This window comes from Ovis aries, chromosome 6 (assembly GCF_016772045.2).
Source record: "Ovis aries strain OAR_USU_Benz2616 breed Rambouillet chromosome 6, ARS-UI_Ramb_v3.0, whole genome shotgun sequence".
Taxonomy (NCBI): domain Eukaryota; kingdom Metazoa; phylum Chordata; class Mammalia; order Artiodactyla; family Bovidae; genus Ovis; species Ovis aries.
The window spans coordinates 61070439-61089871 of record NC_056059.1 but is presented as its reverse complement, the minus strand read 5'-3'; the positions used below and the strand labels follow the sequence as shown (position 1 = coordinate 61089871).

General features: G+C 40.8%; 1 protein-coding gene across 42 annotated transcripts in view; it reads right to left on the bottom strand.

The window, feature by feature from the left end:
- LIMCH1 (LIM and calponin homology domains 1) overlaps window positions 1-19433 on the bottom strand; it is a 352732-nt gene that overhangs the window by 198571 nt on the left and 134728 nt on the right. For all 42 annotated transcript variants that reach the window (XM_027970954.2, XM_027970957.2, XM_027970951.2 and 39 more), the window contains exon 2: window positions 13506-13576. In XM_027970954.2, coding sequence (XP_027826755.1) covers window positions 13506-13576 — 71 coding nt within the window. The remainder of the gene's footprint in view (window positions 1-13505; window positions 13577-19433) is intronic.

Sequence of the window (19433 nt, the reverse complement as noted above, 5' to 3'; positions counted from 1 at the left end):
CATCAGCTGATGGACATTTGGGTTATTTCCAACACTGGGCTATGATAAACAAGGCTTTCATGAGCATTTTGGTGCAAGTTTTTGTTTGGACATACGTTTTCATGTTTCTTGGATATGTACCTAGAAGTGTAATTGCTAGATCCTACGGTAACTTAATGTCTAACCTTTTGAGGAACAGCCAATTGTTCATCAAAGTGGCTGTACCATTTTACTTTCCCATCTGCAATGTATGAAGGTTCCAGTTTCTCCACACACATGCCAAACTTTTTGAATTCCTTTCTTATTATAGCCATTCTGATGGTTATGCAGCAGCATCTCATGGTGATTTTGATTTGTATTTCTCTGAAGATTTATGACTTTGAGCATATTTTCATGTGCATTTAGCTATGTGTATGTGTGTGTGTGAGTTGCTCAGTCATGTCCGACTCTTTGCAACTCCTGGCTATGTGTATAGCTTCTCTAAAAAAGTACCAACTCAGATATCTTGGCTCACTTTCTTTATATAAGAAATTTTTTTATTTTTATTTTTGGCTTCGTTGCTGCACACAGGCCTTCCCTCGTTGCAGCGAGCAGGGGCTAGTCTCTAGTTGCCGAGCACAAGCTCCTCACAGTGGCTTCTTTTGCTGCAGAGCATGGGTTCCAGGGTACAAGGACTCATAGCTGTGGTGCACGGGCTTAACTGCCCCGTGGGATGTGGGATCTTCCCAGATGGGTGCTCAGACCCCTGCGCACCGCATTGGCAGGCAGATTCTTAACCACCAGGGAAGTCCTATAGGTTTTCTTGTGCTGTTTATACTTTTGACACTATGTGCAAGAAACAATTATCTACTCCAAGTCACAAGGATTTCCTCCTATGTTTCAACCTAAGAGTTTTATAGTTTTAGCTTATTTTTAGGTCTGTGATCCATTTTGATCCATTTTTATGGATCAAATGTATTGAGTTAATACATATTTTAATACATATTTATGGGTTAATTATAACTATGTTAATAATTTTAAAATGCTAATTTTGCAATAATCCCTCCTCTTCCCATTTTCCCAAAACTTACTGCATTCTTGCCATGTGCCAGCATCATTATATATGGAAAGATGGGTGAGTCATTGTTACTATCAAGGAATTTATAATCTAATAGAAAGTTAACACATACAATCTCACAAGTAGTGCCATGTCTAAGGCAAGTTACTTGCTCTAGGCAAAGCCAAAATACTTTTCAAACCAGAAACAAGAAAGAGATCACTTGAAATCAGAGTTTTCATCTCCACTACAGGACGTACGGTTGTCAACATCGTTACAGACTCTGAGTGAGAAGGGAATGCCGAATTCAGGCTACAGCCAGGGGGACATCTTAATGGACAGAAAAGTGCATATTGTGTGGGTTTAGGAATTAAGGAGATAGAAATGGACAGGCAAGTGAGTACCCCAAGTGGCTGGAATGAAATGCAGCCAAGGCATGGAGCTAGGGGAGCACAAGAAGAATCACGAGAATGATGGTAATTTTCTATGGCCAGTGCAAAGGGCTGATTCAGTTCAGTTCAGTTCAGTTCAGTGCAGTCGATCAGTTGTGTCTGACTCTTTGGGATCCCATGAATCACAGCACGCCAGGCCTCCATGTCCATTACCAACTCCAGGAGTTCACTCAGACTCACATCCATCGAGTCAGTGATGCCATCCAGCCATCTCATCCTCTGTCGTCCCCTTCTCCTCCTGCCCCCAATCCCTCCCAGCATCAGTCTTTTCCAATGAGTCAACTCTTTGCATGAGGTGGCCAAAGTACTGGAGCTTCAGCTTTAGCATCATTCCTTCCAAAGAAATCCCAGGGCTGATCTCCTTCAGAATGGACTAGTTGTATCTCCTTGCAGTCCAAGGGACTCTCAAGAGTCTTCTCCAACACCACACTTCAAAAGCATCAATTCTTCGGTGCTCAGCCTTCTTCACAGTCCAACTCTCACATCCATACATGACCACAGGAAAAACCATAGCCTCGACTAGATGGACCTTAGTCGGCAAAGTAATGTCTCTGCTTTTGAATATACTATCTAGGTTGGTCGTAACTTTCCTTCCAAGGAGTAAGCGTCTTTTAATTTCATGGCTGCAGTCACCATCTGCAGTGATTTTGGAGCCCCCCAAAATAAAGTCTGACACTGTTTCCACTGTTTCCCCATCTATTTCCCATGAAGTGATGGGACCAGATGCCATGATCTTCATTTTCTGAATGTTGAGCCCTAGGCCAACTTTTTCACTCTCCACTTTCACTTTCATCAAGAGACTTTTTAGTTCCTCTTCACTTAAGATTAGCCAAATAGAAAAACCGTCTCCAGACAGTGAAGGACACCAGGTTTCAGGCTAAGGAACCTGAATTACGTGCTGCCTTGTAGAAAGACGTGCTGGGCATGATGAAGCCATGCTTTGGAGTGTCAGCCTCGTGGTGGTATTCATAGTGACAGAAGAAAACAGAGGCACTGGAGCTAATCATTGCCTTAACTTTAACTTCCCATTTGTCCGTTCATTCACTCTTTCTGTTTCCCCTTAAAATAAAGAGGAAAGTCTATTTCTGTATAGTTGACTTAGAAAGGAATCATTTATAAACTCGGTCCTTGGTGGGCTACTTAAGAAAAGGTCCTCTTCTGCGGGTAACCAAAGGAAACATTTAGAATGGCATGCTTCAGGCAGAAATTCTGCAGACTTCATTGTGGGAGGCCAGCCCACCCAGCCTGACAGGCCAGTAGAGACAATCAAAAAATGGATTATTAAGGAAATACAATTAGGGAGCTACTAAATCCTCTCAAATGCAAGTAAAGCCTAATCCAGCATGTAAGCCCACAGGCAGCCAATAGGAGAGGTCGTTTTCTCCTCTACCACACAAGCAGCCCATATTTAAACCTACTGATTTTATATATCTACATATATAAATATTTTTTAAGCCAATCAATCATTGCAATAAATATGCAATAAATTTGTTCACAAGGAAAGAGATTAAGCCTGTGATTTCCATGAGTGGAAGTTAAATATTCATCAAGGTACAGATTAATTGTTGTTTAGTCACTAAATCATGTCCGAGTCTTTTGAGACCCTATGGACTGTAGCCCACTAGGTTCCTCTGTCCATGGGATTTGCCAGGCAAGAATACTGGAACAGGTTGCCATTTCCTCCTTCAAGGTATCTTCCCAACCCAGGGATCAAACCCATGTCTCCTGCATTGTCAGGCAGATTGCTTATCACTGAGCCACCAGGGAAGCCCAGGGTGAAGGAAGTCATATTTTGAGGGAAGTTGTTTCGGAATAGTAATTATGCTAAAGGAAGTTTCAAATACATTTTTTGAAGCATGAAAACAAAATATACTTGCCCTATATGTTAAGAGAAAAGAAGTTGTGACAAGGATTATATACTTTTAAATGGAAAAGCTATGTGCAAAGATGGATGAACTTGAGAACATTTCAGATGCACACACAAGGTCCCCCCTTCCACTAGCAGACTCTTGTAATTGATGCTAAAGCACAATTTGGATGTGAACAGTTGAATTTCCCCCTACACACTGTGCAAAGAGCCCCTCTTTTAAATAGAAACCAAAGGCTGTTTATTTGGTGAGAATTCAAAGAGGAAAGAAAGGCAATACTGGGAGTCTGTTTTGCTCATCATGAATCCTACAAATTCGCCTTCCATGGCCTTCATCTGTTTTCATCTTTCCTAACAGAAGGCTGTCAGAGATACTCAGTTCTTGCCTAAGTCCCCACCTAAGCCAGGCCAATCTTCAAACAAAAAGCTGCTTTTTACTGGAGATCTTTACAAAAAGAGTGGGTTGAAATGTCCTTACTTGAACCTAAAAGCTTAATGGGTCTTGGTGCCAAAGGGCTGGAATCAGGCCAAGTCAGTGAGGCCAACTGTGATTTGGCAGAAAGACAAGGGAGAACCCTACATTGGAGGCCTATCAAATTCTCACCAGTCTGCTAAAGTCAAAATCTGTGAGGGCAAAAGGACCCAAGTTTGCTGAGATTGGAGTATCTGGTTTAGCGAAAGAGCCCCAGACAAAGACTGGGAGACACACTGCCCCCTAGCACCCTGGGTCTCCGTCTTGTCATCTGCGAAGGATGGTGGGACAATCTGATCCAGGCTGAGAGGACAAAATAAGGGAAGGGTTTGTGAATACTGAGCAAGGTAATGGTCACTGGAAGATACCAGTCTGGAATGGCCAACCACTGGGGTGACCATGCACACACACACACACCTATGTACATACACATACATATTATATACAGACATACGTACCTATGTACATTGCCAAGGACAGTCCCAGGTTTCATTTGCTGTTCCAGCAGCACAGCTGGTTAACACCCCCTTTCACTCTCAAAAGCATTTTATCTGATATGTGGTCACTTCACTGCTAAGCCATTGAGTCAAGCTAATCTCATTTCCTTATCAATAGTGGAGGAAAATACTGCATGTGAAGTTTTATATTAGATATAAGGTCTCTAACAATAATAGCCTGTTGAAATGATGCAAAAGCATGAGCGAGAGCTAAGACCATTAGGTGGAATCATGGTCAGTTCCCAGAAATGGCCATTAACTGACAAAGTTTGCAGTGCCTTCCTCTACCAGTGAGACCTCTGCCAGGGCCAGGCAATACAGGAGACCTCAGCTCCTTAGAAGTCTTCTTAGCTTCTCTGGATTCCATGACACCATGCTCGTGAGTTTCCTCTCGTCCCTCTGAGAGCCTCATGTGTGAGTTTCTCTTTTTCTCATCCTGACCAGGGAGGAGGCGTCCTCAAACTGAGACCTTGCTCTGCTGCTCTTTCTTGAGGTGCTCTTTCCCTCAGAGAGACTGTCATATATCATGGCTTAACCCTAATGTCCAACAACAGCTGGCAAGTTCAATTTAAATCTATCATCTAACCACTAAGTTCTGCCCTTGTCCCCGATGGCCTACAGGACTCTCTGCCTGAGTGGATGGTCTGGACCCTAAACTCAGTCTGCCCAAACTGAAATTATGGCCTCTCCCACCAAACAGAGCCCTTCTAGCTCACACCAAAGGTCGACCCTGCTTGTCATTAACAACTGAAATGTTTAAGTGATTTTTCAGTCTTCTCTTTTATTCACCTATCCCTATACCCTATCAAGTCTTGTTGATCTCTCTCTTTTTAAAAAATATTTGTTTATTTAATTTTGGCTGCATTGTGTCTTCATTGCGGCCCATGGGCTTCTCTCTAATTGTGGCGCACAGGTTCCAGGGCGTGTGGGCTCAGGAGCTGCAACATGTGGGCTTAGCTGCTTGGCAGCATGTGGGATCTTAGTTCCCCAACCAGGGAATCAAACCTGAGTTCCCATCAAATCGCACTAGAAGGCAATTCTTAACCACTGGACTGCCAGGGAAGTTCCCTGTTGATCTCTTTTAAATTCCTCTCATTTCCACTGCTCTGGAAATCACACCCCAAAACTCCTTCTACAGTTTACAAAGGCGCTGTGCAATCTTGACCCTGCTTGCTTTTCTTCATCCACCCTCATCTCATATCATTATCCTCCCTGTTTTCTACATTTTCACCAAATGAGTCTTCTTGCAACTTCTCCGATACATGGAGCTTCTATCTTAAGCATTGGTAAGATGATGTCTTAACATCTCAAACGTGATTCTCTTGGGTTAGAACATGACTTCTCCCTACTTCCACCTCTCTTCTCTTCCCTGGCTAATTTCTGCTCTTCATTTAGGACTCCACCTAACCAGGAAACCTTAGGTTAACATCACACAAGAGACTAGGGCTCAGATTCTGGAGCTCATTTTGGCACTCCTGTTATATTAACTAACTCCTGTTATGGCTTAGTTTACTAGTCTCTATGGTAACTGGCCACACCTGTAAGCAGGTTCTTAAAAAGGTTAGCTGGATGAAGAAAGTCCCACCAGGCAGACTTCCACTATTTGCTAAACACAGCATCCTCATTCCTGTCTCCAGACCTTTCCTCTGCTTCTGTTCCTGTGGAGTCTGCCCTCGTCATTCCCTCACCTTTTCTCATCTTAAGTAACAAGAACTTGGTATAACGTCTCCCAAACTACAACCATCTTCCCTTGTTTAACTTCTTATTAAACCTGGTGGATTAAATTTTAGTTACCTTTGCATTTATTCACACACTGGTTTACACAGTCACAACTGCTTTGTGTGTATGTCAATCCCCAAGCACATTATAAAACTCCTGAAGACCATGGATCAAGCCTTATATATCCTTTTTATGCCCCTCAGTGCCTAATGTGGGACTGTACAGAACACAGTCGATGTCCAGTAAGCCCTCCATATGACAAAATGTCTCCATGGAAAGCTATGCCATCAATTCCCCAACTGTCCTAGCACATGAGCCCAAATTCTTGGCACCCCACAGTTTATGCTGAAATCAGGACAAGAATCTAAGACAAGTCCTTCTTCTCAGGATAAGTAGTTCATTCATCAGTGATGATATAAACAAGTGTTTGCCAGCAGATTTCTTATCTTCAGAAAACTATTTCAGCAATATAAGAACTGAGACAAAAATCCACTAAGACATTTTTTATTGGTCACTTATTTGCAGACCAACATACTTGGACTTTGCATTCCATCCAAATGTGTCTGTAGAACAAAGCCCAGAAGTTTACCTCCGTGACTCCTAAGAAGACATGGAGACTCTTACAGGTAAAGAGTACAGACAGTTCCATCCTTTGAACTCCCAGTCCTCAGGGATGGGTTCATTCTTTATGTAAAGCTGTATGTGTGTGTGTAGGCAAGGGAGGAGTTGAGGGGGGAGGGAAAGAGAGAAGAGGAGAAGGGAGATAATACTGATGATGACAGCAAAAACTGGGAGAAAGTTAATGATGATTAGATCTAATCTAATGATGACTAGATTGCCTACTACTGGACTCAATTTATCCAACAGCTGTTTGTAACAGATGTATTATGTACCAGACCAATGTCCAAGGGGAAATCCAAAGATAAATAAAAGAGGTCTTCAGGAAGCTTTCAGTCTGGTACAGGAAGCAAACATGGGATAAAGAGTTCGAGCACCGTGATAAGGACTAGCACGGAGGCTGTACAGGTAGGTAGATGCCAGAGAGGAGCCCATCAGTTCTGCCTGGAGGGTCCTGGAATAGCTTCTGAGAGAAAGAAACCACAACAGACTGGAGGGAGCAGGAGGAAATGACGTCACCACAGAGGTCAAGGCCACTGTTTTCAAAACAATCGCTCTTGGCCCCGAGCTCTGCCAGCCAAAATTCATTATTCACAGATGATCAAGTTTGTAAGGGACCCAAATGTTCTTGCCTGGTTTGATCACAAGTTGAGCAAGAGAAACTAGGAAAACAGGCCCCCCATTGGTCCATCCTGTGGCTTGCTGACAGCCCAGGGAGAGAGCTGATATGTGCACAGTGACACAGAGTTGCATTGATTATGTCACATTTATAATTGACTTTGGGCCTATTTCCAACAATAATAATGGAAACGGCGAGTGATTCAGAGTGCCAGCCCAGGCCAGACACTGCCGAGCGCTTCACGCATTCTCTCACTGGAATCTCTCAGGGATATGATGAGATAGGAATTTCCCCCATTTCATGGATGAGAGGAGAAAAGCTAACACTTAAGTGCCTGCTATGTTTCAAGCACTAAAGAGTTTTATATCCAATATCAAATCATTTACTTTTCTGAAAAACTCAATGAATTAGGTACAATTATGTCTGTTTTTATAGATAAGGAAACTGGGGTTCAGGGAGGTGAGGTAACTTGCCTAAGCACACACAGGGGGTGAATCTAGGATCTGGAACATCCACTAGGTTGAAGCATATGAAATCACATTATCTGCCTGGCTGTGGTCTACTGATACAACAGTTTCATAGGATTCAACCTAGGAGTTCCCAAATCCATTCACTTTTCACCATGCTCCCCATAAAAAGATACAAACTGGCTTTTGTTAAATATATATCTTTGGATAGTAACCAAAAAGAAAGAAAAGTGTGAGGTGAGGATGAGAAAGCAAACCACAGAGAAGAGAGAAGAAATACACCCTGCAACTGCATGCCACTATTATTATTGTCATTTTGCTATGCCCGCTTTCTCTCTTTCTGTATATGCCTCTTTCTCCCTGAACCATCTGCATATAGTTGTAGGGCATATGGATAATCATTACATTATTCTTCTAACTCTTCCATAAGTTAAAAGAATTTCAAAATAACAAGCTGTTGGGGGGACTTATAAAGAAACTCCTGAAAAACCCGTCTTTGAAAAGGCATTTGATTTACTCAAATAGCACTTTGCACTGAAAACTCAGCTTTACGAGGGTAAGCAATTCACAACCAAAACTAAGTCCATAGTCTTCACGGGCCGGCAAACTTTCTGTAAAGGACCAGGTAGTAAACATTTTAGGCTCTGTAAGCCCCACACAAACTCTTGCTTTGTTTTGATCGGTTGTTTACAACTCTTTCAAAATGTAAAAATCATTCTTAGCAAGCAGGAAGCCCTGCACAAAAACAGGCCAAAGGCCAGAATTTGCCAATTCCTTATATAGACGGAATTCCACAATGTTGGCTGCTCACTTATGTTCAACTCTGCAACCCCATGCACTGTAACCCACCAGGCTCCTCCGTCGATGGAATTCTCCAGGCAAGAATACTGGAGTGGGTGGCCATTCCTTTCTCCAGGGAAATCTTCCCAGTTTTATCTTATAATAAAGTCTCAGGAACACAAGTCAGAACCATTCCTTTCTGGAATATTTTACAACAGTATGTCTGAGCTGCATGCAGGGAACTAGATGGCAGTCAAGAGTGGCTCTGTTCTGGGACCAGCTTCCTCAGGGAATGGTCTTTATAGCTTTCCTTTTCAAGTCCTTGAAAGTCCCCGAGGATACAATGTGGTATTCATTTAACATTTCTAACAGCATGACACTTGTCACACGTTTGCGGCTTTGTCACACTTTGACCCTAGGCCTTTTATATAACGCTCCGGGGAGAGCTCACATCATTGGAGTATTTAACCTCCAAACTTCAACTACACACTTGGCAAAAACAACAGAGAAAGTTAGACCAAAAATACATCTACAGTACTATAATTCTATTTGGCACCTGCACTTTATTTTATTCTTGCTTTTACTGTAAGTTATACATTTATGCATAAGGATTACTATATCTGGGGATACATATGCAAAGGCAAGTGTACTGCATTTCACAGGCAGAGTAAAAGAGCTCCTGGGGTGATTCTGAAGCTACTCAATTTCCATCTTATATGTTGCCTGTAGGTGCCAGTCTTCTCTCTCTCCCATCTCTGTGGTCCTCGGTACAGGTCCCCCAACTTCACTGGTGACCATCAAGTTTTGACAGCTCTTACCTAAGAAAACTGAAACCCATACACTGTCCCTGATAGCTTAGTTGGTAGAGAATCCACCTGCAATACAGGAGACCCCGGTTTGATTCCTAGGTCTGGAAGATCCCCTGGAGAAGGGATAGGCTACCCACTCCAGTATTCTTGGGCTTCCCTTGTGGCTCAGCTGGTAAAGAATCCACCTGCAATGTGGGAGACCTGGGTTCAATCCCTGAGAAGGGAAAGGCTACCCACTTGAGTATTCTGGCGTGGAGAATTTCATGAACAGTACAGTCCATGGGGTTGCAAAGAACTGGACATGACTAAGTGACTTCGACTTCACTACACTGTCCACTGACTACAGCCTCAGCTCTCCCATGCCCTCCTTTTCACTGGACTGGACTTCTTAAGAGGAACCACCAGGCCCTTGATGCTTACATGTTTCCAAGACTACTAACTCCAAACAGTCCTTCTTCCTCTGTTCAGCTGAGACCCGGCGGGCATCCTCTGTAATGCCCTCTCCCCATATTCTGGGTTTTCTGGCACCAATTCCATCCCCCCTCACCAACCTCTTGCTTTTCTGTCTCATTAAAATCCCAGCTCTAGACACAGGACAATGATTAAGAACAAAAGCAAAGGAACGAGACTTCTGAGTTTAAATCTTTCTCATCTGGTACAACCGTGTGCTGTGCTTAGTCGCTTAGTCGTGTCTGACTCTTTGCAACCCCATGAACTGTCGTCTGCCAGGCTCCTCTGTCCATGGGATTTCCCAGAAAAGGATACTAGAGTGGGTTGCCATGCCCTCCTCCAGGATGTAATCTTAGCCTAGTGATTTAGTCCACTGTGCCTCAGCTACCTGCTCTGTAAACTGGGTATCGTAATAGTTCTTGCGGGCCACAGGTAAATCTAGAACCAGGCTGGCAAGAGGAGAACCAGACCCAGGCCCCAAAGACACCTTTCCATTTGAGAAGAACTGTGAGATTAAATTTTTCACACTTACAAACCACCCACGAAATTTTTAGTGAACAGAGAGCATGGTGTCTCTCCATGGATAAAAGAGTTGGAGCCAATCTACCTTAGAAGAGCTGAACTGCTGGTTTTCAAAATTTGAAATTACAGCAGGTTCTTATATTTTCAAGTGTTGCTACCTGGGTGGTGGTGGTAAGTTAGAACTGCTTAATCACCAGCATCCACAGAACTCTCTCTGGTTCTAGAGAGTGGCACAGTCATGGTACCCTTATCTACTCTCCAAAGACAGGCTGTATAGATCTATTATCTGGGAACCCTCACTTTCCTGAGACTCTCCAAACTGAGCCCCCTGACTTTCAAGCCCTACCATCGACCAGCTCCATGCCTGGAACAGGGCAAGTTCCCCTCCTTGCCAGACTGGTCTCTGCACACAAGTCCCAGAAAAATACACTTGCTAATCTCAGTCTGCAGCAGCCCAGCACTTCTATTCAGATCATACCTAACCATGCCCCCACCCCTGACCAACAAGGAGAGGGGGGCCTTCTTCCTCCATTGTTACCAACGGTTGGGACATCCAGCCCTGAGTCCTACCTCTGTCTTTCATTGCTCTGTAGGCCCTGCACTTAGAACTTTGTCTGCATCTTGTATGTCTGGCTACTGCCTCAGCTTTCTCTCCAAGGCTCTGGCTGGGGCTGCACTCATGGTTTTTAGACCACCACTGCAGTTCATTCCACAATCACACACTCTGCTCCAGAGCTGCCAGATGGAGTCCCATGGGGAAGCCTGACCCTAATTGTCAGACTCCTTCAAATCCACCAGTGGGTCTAATTCCCTGTGGTCAGAGGAGTTAGACAATAACTCGCTTGTCCTGGGCCTTCATCCTGCCTACCCAGAAAGAAACATTCATCCACATTCTCCATGTTGGCCATTCCCCTCAGCTCACCCACAGGCTGTCAGGACTCAAAATCCTTTATTTATTTAAAGACGTTCCTGGCCATAATCTGTGCCTCTATGCTGTCTAACCATGCTATTTCCCAACCATGGCTCAGACCTAGTCTCCACCTCTCCACCTCTAAACAACCCTAACAGTTATTAATTTGTTTGTAAAGGGTCAACGATTGGTGCCACTCCACACAAGACTCCAACATCTAACTCAACATCTTCATCCAGGCAAGAAACGAAGTCCATGTGTGCAGATGTCTCTGGATCCAGAGCCTTGTCTTCAGGTGAGCCCAGCTAATCCAAAGGCAGGCAAGAAACATCACTCCATGGCAGATTTCCTCACATGGTGGAGATATGGATTCCTATAGGAATCTTTGGAGCTGATGTTAGGCAAACAAAAGCTGGTTCCAAGGACCCACTTCAACAGACTTCAGAGAGCACGTGCACATAAATTAGACTGGATTCTGGTGACTCTGTTAACATCAGGAGAGGGTCAAGCCTACACTCATTGGAGAAGCAGGTGCTAGAACACAAGGGAAGCGTTTGGAGCCTGTTTGAGCTTGTCTCTGTGAGACGCTGAACTAATTGTGGTTTACTTAACAGATGACCTCTGATTTAGACTTTATAAAGAGAAAAACATGTGGTAAGGCAAGTAAAGTATGAGAAGAGGGAAGAGACTCCACAGGAAGGAAGGTATGGAAACAGCAATCAGAGGATATAAATTACTCTTTGAAGAAAGAAGGGCAGTGGAACGCAGGAAATATCAACAAACTGTGTTGAAAACTGCTGTATAATAACTCTACATTTGTATAGCAAATGTTGCAATTTTTTAAAGCACTTTATCTACATTATCCTGTTGAAATTTATAAAAAGCTTATGAAATGCAAGAGCTGTAAAATTTTTACTATCCTTTTAAAGAGAAGCAAATGAGATGCAAAGAGATTAAATAATTTAAGGCATGAAGAAAGGACTTGAATCTTTAATTCTCAGGCTCCAGCACCCCTGCTCTGTTAACTATATCAGTGGGTCTCAAACAATATTCTCCAAGTCATCAAGAAAAGACTGCATTCTGTGTGATTCTATTTACATAAAGTTCAAGAGAAGGCAAAATAGATAATATGGTGATAGAAATCAGAACAGCGCTTTTCTACAGGTGGTTGAGACCGACTGGGAAAGGACATGAGAGAGCTTTCAGATCTATATTTTGATCTGGGTGTAGGTTACATGCATGTACATGTACAGTTCCCAACACCCATAAGGTTGTATATTCAGGAGTTCTGCATTTCATGCATGTACATTTCAACTCAATAAAACAAAAAAATAAATATCCTAATTACAGAACCTATTAAATCAATTCACAACTCTGAAATCTTGATTTGATATTTATGTTCATCCATCTCTAAGTATTAAGGCTACGGTTAATTTCATGTCTAGAATCATCAAGAGCACTCTACAACAAAGCCCATATGCAAAGCATAAAAACTGAACACCACAGCTGTTTTGTCAACAACATGAATTAAATATATTCAAAATACCTCAGGGAAATAGGTCTACTGAGGAACATCACCTGGCAAGTTTCAAGATGTTGTCAGTAAATAGAAGCACTGCTTTTATTTGGCACAAACTGTTCTTGTTTGGCGGAGAAGGCAATGGCACCCCATTCCAGTACTTATGCCTGGAAAATCCCATGGACAGAGGAGCCTGGTAGGCTGCGGTCCATGGAGTTGCTAGAGTCAGACACGACTGAGCGACTTCACTTTCACTTCGACTTCACTTTCACTTTTCACTTTCATGCACTGGAGAAGGAAATGGCAACCCATTCCAGTGTTCTTACCTGGAGAATCCCAGGGACGGGGAAGCCTGGTGGGCTACCATCTATGGGGTCGCACAGAGTTGGACATGCTGCCTGAAGCGACTTAGCAGCAGCAGCAGCAGCAGCAGCAGCAGCAGTTCTTGTTTGGAGGGAATAAGGAGGATAAAAGCTGCTACTGTTACCACAATTTGGTCTACATCCTTCCAATCACTTAGGCCCAAATTGCTACACTGTAAAAGTTGGTTGGAGCTGAGTAGCAGCTTTCAGATACTCCTTCTTTATCTAGTTTGAAATTGCCATAGTCCCCACCACTCCCTATTGCACTAATATGCTTATATTTACTGCCTAACCCACATAAGTGATTTTTTTTTAAAATTTCAGATTCAAACTGTGAATGCATTCCAAACAAACTCTGTAAGTTTTGCAGACAAACTTAACAGCAATAATGATTTTTTAAAACCAACTGAATATAGGCTATACTTACTCGCAGAGAAGGATTCCATTTTCTAATCCTGTCCGAAAATCTTTATCACCAAAACTTCTGCCGGTTACTTGCTGGAAAAGAAAAGCAGAGAATTTTTTTTTTTTCTTTTTCAATCAGGAAGCTCAATGATTCTTTTTCAAGATATTTCAAGAGACTTTAAATAACTGGTGGCATTCCAGGAATGGGAAAAATCTGTTAGGTCTGAATTTCCTTTCCATGTGTAACTTTGCTTAGCTCAGCTAATCTTAAATAGACCATTTCTTTGAAGTTTTTTCTTATTCAAAACTTTAAAAATATCTGTTCTTTCTGATAAGGATATTACTTTGGTGGTTTGGCCATGATAAGTCAAGGGCACAGCCTCTTTCATCTTGAGGACCCAACCTACACTTTCAATAAAGCCTGCAGAAAGTACCATCTAAGGATAAAGAATCCATTTGTTAAAACATTAAGAGGAAGAGCGGAGGACCCAGAACTTCTAACCTTGAGAGACTAACATCAAGACAGTATGAAAAAAGCCAATATCCATTCTAACATGGTGTGAAAAAGCAAAATAAAAGCTGGGAAAGAGTGAACCATGCTGAGTACTGATGGCTTTTCTTGATGCCTCTGACACTCAGAAGCCCTTTGGTCTGGGCACCAAGTCATTCATTTTTTTTTTTTTTAATTTTTACTTTATTTTACTTTACAATACTGTATTGGTTTTGCCATACATTGACATGAATCTGCCATGGGTGTACATGAGTAAATATTTATTGAGCATCTACAATATGCCAGGTAAATATGCATGGTGTAAATCCTAAAGCAACCTCTAAAATAGCAAAATTAAAAAAAAAAAAAAGCTAATAAGTCAAGAAAGGAGATTAAATGAAATTATATATTTAAAAAAATATCCTAACAATAAAAAAGAAAAAAGGGAAAGGGAATACAGAAAAGATGGAATAAACAGAAAACAAACATCAATATTATAGGCTTAAACCTAACCATATCAGTCAGAGCATTAAATGTGAATGGTGTAAACACCCTCAAGTAGAAGAAAGATTGCATTAATAAAGCAAGACCCAACTATGTGATGCCGACAAGTAACACACTTGAAATAGAAAGACATGAATAGGTTAAAAATAGGGATAGAATAAGATATACCATGCTAACACTAATCAAAAGAAAGCAATAGTGGTTATATCAACCTCTAAAACAAAGAATGGGCTTCCCTGGTGGCTCAGAGGTTAAAGAGTCCACCCGCCAATGCAGGAGACACAGGTTCGATCCCTGGGTCAGGAAGATCCCCTGGTGAAGGAAATGGCAACCCACTCCAGTATTCTTGCCTGGGAAATCCTATGGACAGGAGCCTGGTGGACTCCAGTCCATGGGGTCACGAGGAGTCAGACACAACTTAGCAACTAAATAACAACAGAATAAAGAATAATACCAGAGCAGAGAAAGTCACTTTATAGGGACAAAATGTTTAGGTAATCAGAGAGATAATTCTAAACATTTTTACACCAAATTCTTTTTTAAAAAAGCTTCAATATAGACACAAACCAAATCAGATCTACAAGGAGAAATAAATAAAGTCACAACTAGAGTCAGAGATTTAATATCTCTCTTCAATAATTGATAGAATAAGAAGACATAAAATCAATAAGGATATAGAAGACTTAAAAAACACTATCAACGAAATTGACTTAATTGACATTCCTAAAATATTCCACCCTACAACAGCAGAATAAACATTATTCCTTTTAAGTTCACAATAAACATTTATTGAAGTAGACCAAATGTTGGTGTCAGAAAACAACTCCCCACAACTTAAAATGAATTAATTAGACATTAACAACAAATATCTCTAACCCCAAAATTTTAAACTAAGTAATACAATTCTAAACAACCCATTGTTCAAAGAAGAAAAAAAAATTAGAATGTATTTTGTAGTGAAAGAATATGGCAAAATAAAAAATGTATGGAAAGACTCTAAGGCAGTATATGGGGAAAATATATTTTTAAAAAGATCTCAAATCATTGACTTCTGCTCCTATCTCATGAAAATTGAGCCCAAATTAAGTAGAAAACAGGAAAAATTCTATCAAAGTTGAAATCAATCAAGTAGAAAACCAAAAAGTAATAGAGGAAAAAAATAAGTGAAATAAAAAGTTGGTTATTTGAGATCAATAAAATTGATAAACCTTTAGCTAATAAAATTGATCACCTTTGGTATTTCGCCAAAAAAGAAAGACACAAATTACCAACATCAGGAATGACATGATATCATTACAGATTCTATAGACGCTAAAAGGATACCTAGGAAATATTATAAATCTGTGCCAATAAGTTCACCAACTTAGATGAATTGAATAAACACATTCTTTGACATAAACAACCCTAGACCAGTCCAAAAATAATAATAATAACCCTCCCAAACAAAAATGCCAAGTCCAGAAGGCTTAACTGGTAAATCACAGCAAATACTGAAGAAAGAAGTAATGCAACTCTACATACACTCTTGGAGACAAGTGAAAAGGAAATAATACTTTCCAGTATGGGTGGCTCATACGCCATCTAAAAATTCCTAGGTACTACTTAAAATTATTTTGCATGTGATGCATAGCCACTAAAAAATTTCAAGTAGAGTTGGTTTAACAGTCTAAAGTCAGCCTGCTAATCAAGATGTAGTCTGAATAAATTCAATTTCCTAGACTCCTAATTGTAGAAGTAAGAGTAGGCACCATGCATTTGGAGGAAGGTGCTCATTTCCACCTCTGTTCCTCCTCCTCTGCCTCCTTCCCCCATCTCCTGTGTCCATTAGGTCCCCGTATAACCTTGACACTGCTCTCCACTGGTCCAAATGCCATCCATTCTTCCAAGTCCAGGTTATTTAGTGTAGAGGCACCTGGACCTTTGTTAGGAGGGTCAACAGCTGAATAGACTCCAGAAATTCAACAAGGACTGTGCCCCTGAAAAGTCTGGTCCTGAGACTAGTGAGGACAGCAGCATCTTCGTTTGGAATTAATCTTAGACATACCAGCTCTCAGTTCTTCCACTGTCTCCAAGACCTACTTAGAACAAGCATTTAAAAAACATCCCCATGTAACTCATATGTAAAGTAATTTTTACAAATTGTATATTAAGTAAGTCCGAAGTTCATACTCAGAAATGGAGGACATCTCATTGGAATCAGGATTTTGGATGACCTGTCTCAGTGTCTCAATGACCCATCTTAGCAACATCTTTATGATGTATTTACAATGTAACTCATTGCATATTTTAACAATAAAGACTATTAATTACTGTTCTCTTTGTAATAGCATAAGCCATTGCTTTTTTTTTTTTTTTTTTTTTCAAAAAAGCAAAATAACTACCAAGAATCAGCCACCATTACCAACAGACCATGAGCAGGGGAAATGAAAAGTGACTGCCAAACTCTTCACTTATCTCCCCACCTGGACCCTGAATGACAGGGGACTCTCAGTAACCTTCCAGACAAAGCACTGGCCAAGCCATCAGCCTGTGATCACTCTCCAAGGACACATAACAGAATGGGAAGATTAACAGAGCCCTTAAAAAGATGGAGATCTGGGATATGTAGTGGGTGGGAAGACAGCCCAGGCTCAGAAGCATTCAGGGGCTAAGAGGGGAAGAGAAGCATGCAGCGTCAACAGCACTTTATCACCCCACCAAACCTTGCTCTTCACACCTTGCTGATCCTCACCTACCTACTAATTAGTCCTTGCAACTCTACCCTTGCAGTTGTTCAGCTTAGTCATACGTGACCCCAATCTTTCATACACAATCATTCCCAGTAACAAATCCTGTTGATTCATTCTTCAGAATTTAGCCAGAATCCAACCACATCTACCACCTTACTCTGAGCCATCATCATCTTACACCTAGATGAGAGTCTTAATTGGCTCACTGCTTCCACCCTTGCCTTTTTCCATCTATTCTCAACCCAGCAGCCAGGGTAATCCTGTGAAGTTAGGTCATGTCACTACTCCATATTTCCCCACCTTACCCACAGGAAAAGCCAAAGTTTCTACAGTTCTCTGAAGGTATTTCTCCATCTTACTCACAGGAAAAGCCAAAGTTTCTCTGAAGGTATTCAACATGAAAACAAAGGGGAGATAAACCCTAAAAAGGGAGCATGGACGAAGCTATTGAACACCACCATTATTTTAAGGGTGGATATCATGAACTTGCATACATCTCCTTCATTCATGGGGGTCCTCAGAAGTACTTATGATGGCAATTACATCACCAGCTATGCCTGGTAAGCCTTTCAGGAGAACCCAATGCCAGATGTTTTCCTACTTTATGGTTTAGAATTAATTCACTTTCATCACTAATCAAAACATTTGTTGGATGGACATGCTTTGTCAGACTGAAATAGTCTATGAATGGATAACATACCAAAACCTTGATAGTTTTAGAGGATAAGAATCACTGTCTTCTACCTTAACAATCAAACCAAAAAGCAGAAGCAAGAGGATGTCGTAACATATCAGCATACTATTTTATGCAAGTAACTATTGGTAATAAGCTCATCTGTACTCAATTTCTTTCCCATATAACTAAAAGGTAATTACATCTCTGAGTTTGTCCATGTCAATGCTCTAAACCATTCAAATAATTAAAATTTGGAAGAGTTCAAAATAAACAGTCTGATACTGAAAACCACATGATTTTATAGTAACATTTTTATGATGTGTTTATAATTTAACACACTATATGTCATAAAGCCATATTTTGTTAATTACTTTGTTTCCATCGTTTTTAAGCAGTTGCCACGAACAGTCAAAGACTGCTGAGAATCAGTCTTTCATCTTGATCATTACCATTTATACAAATTGTATTTCCAAAATATTAAATACTCAAGGTTTTTGAAAGCAATCTGGTGGACAAACTGTAGTCCACTAATAAATTGCAGTCCACTAATAAAGGTCTGATTTTAAATAAATGCTGAAAACCCTATTATGGTAATCTTAAGAAGAGATTCTACTGGCTGGCAAAGTAATGGTGCCTGAATTCAAGAAATGGGAGAAAAATAAAAAATTTACTATATTTGGACTTAATCTTTGGAAGACAGGGACATTTTATCTTATTGTACAAAAACAGGTTTGATTTCCTCCTACCAATGGTAAATGAAAATCACATCTCTTTAATTCACTGGAGATTATTTGCAGTTCATTATGCTCGCTTCCATTCTGAGAATATTTGACATATTTAACAAAAAGAGTATCTCATTTTAAACCTAAAAAAACAAAGCAGAATAGAATTGCTCTTATTTTTCACATTTACTGAGAAATAAATCCACGGCTATTTCTGTTACCTTAATAGGGTTGCTAGAAAAATCAAATCAAAATCCTACGGAAACTCTTTGTAAACCATCTTAAGTCATTCTAATCTCAGTCAGAATTAGCAATCAACTGACAATCATCTACCAAATACCTACCTCAGGCTAGATAGTATAAGAGGTGAGAGTAAGATCAAAACAACAAGATTTGGACCCTACTCAGTAAGAATCCACAGTCCACAAGGAAAGATAAAGCATTACAAAACAGTAGTTGGTATTAGAGGGAATATATGGGCAAGAGCATGGAGCAAGCAATTAACATAAACTGTACAACTAAAGAAAATTATTTATGAATTTATGAACGCTAATAGTTCACAGTCAAATAGCAATTTCCTTAGGCTCTCTCTGTTCTAAATGTATGCCACAAATGAATTTATTTAATCCTTATAATAGCCCTATGAGGTAGATCTGATGATTATCACTTCCATCTTAAAGTCAAGGAAACCTAGACACAGAGAGGTTAAGTAACTTGGCCAAGGACACAAAATTAGTAACTAGCAGAGCCAAGATTTAACCTCAGATAGTGTGACTGCAGAGTTCACACTCCTACACACAGCTGATTCTATACAGCGTCTGAGCAAAGA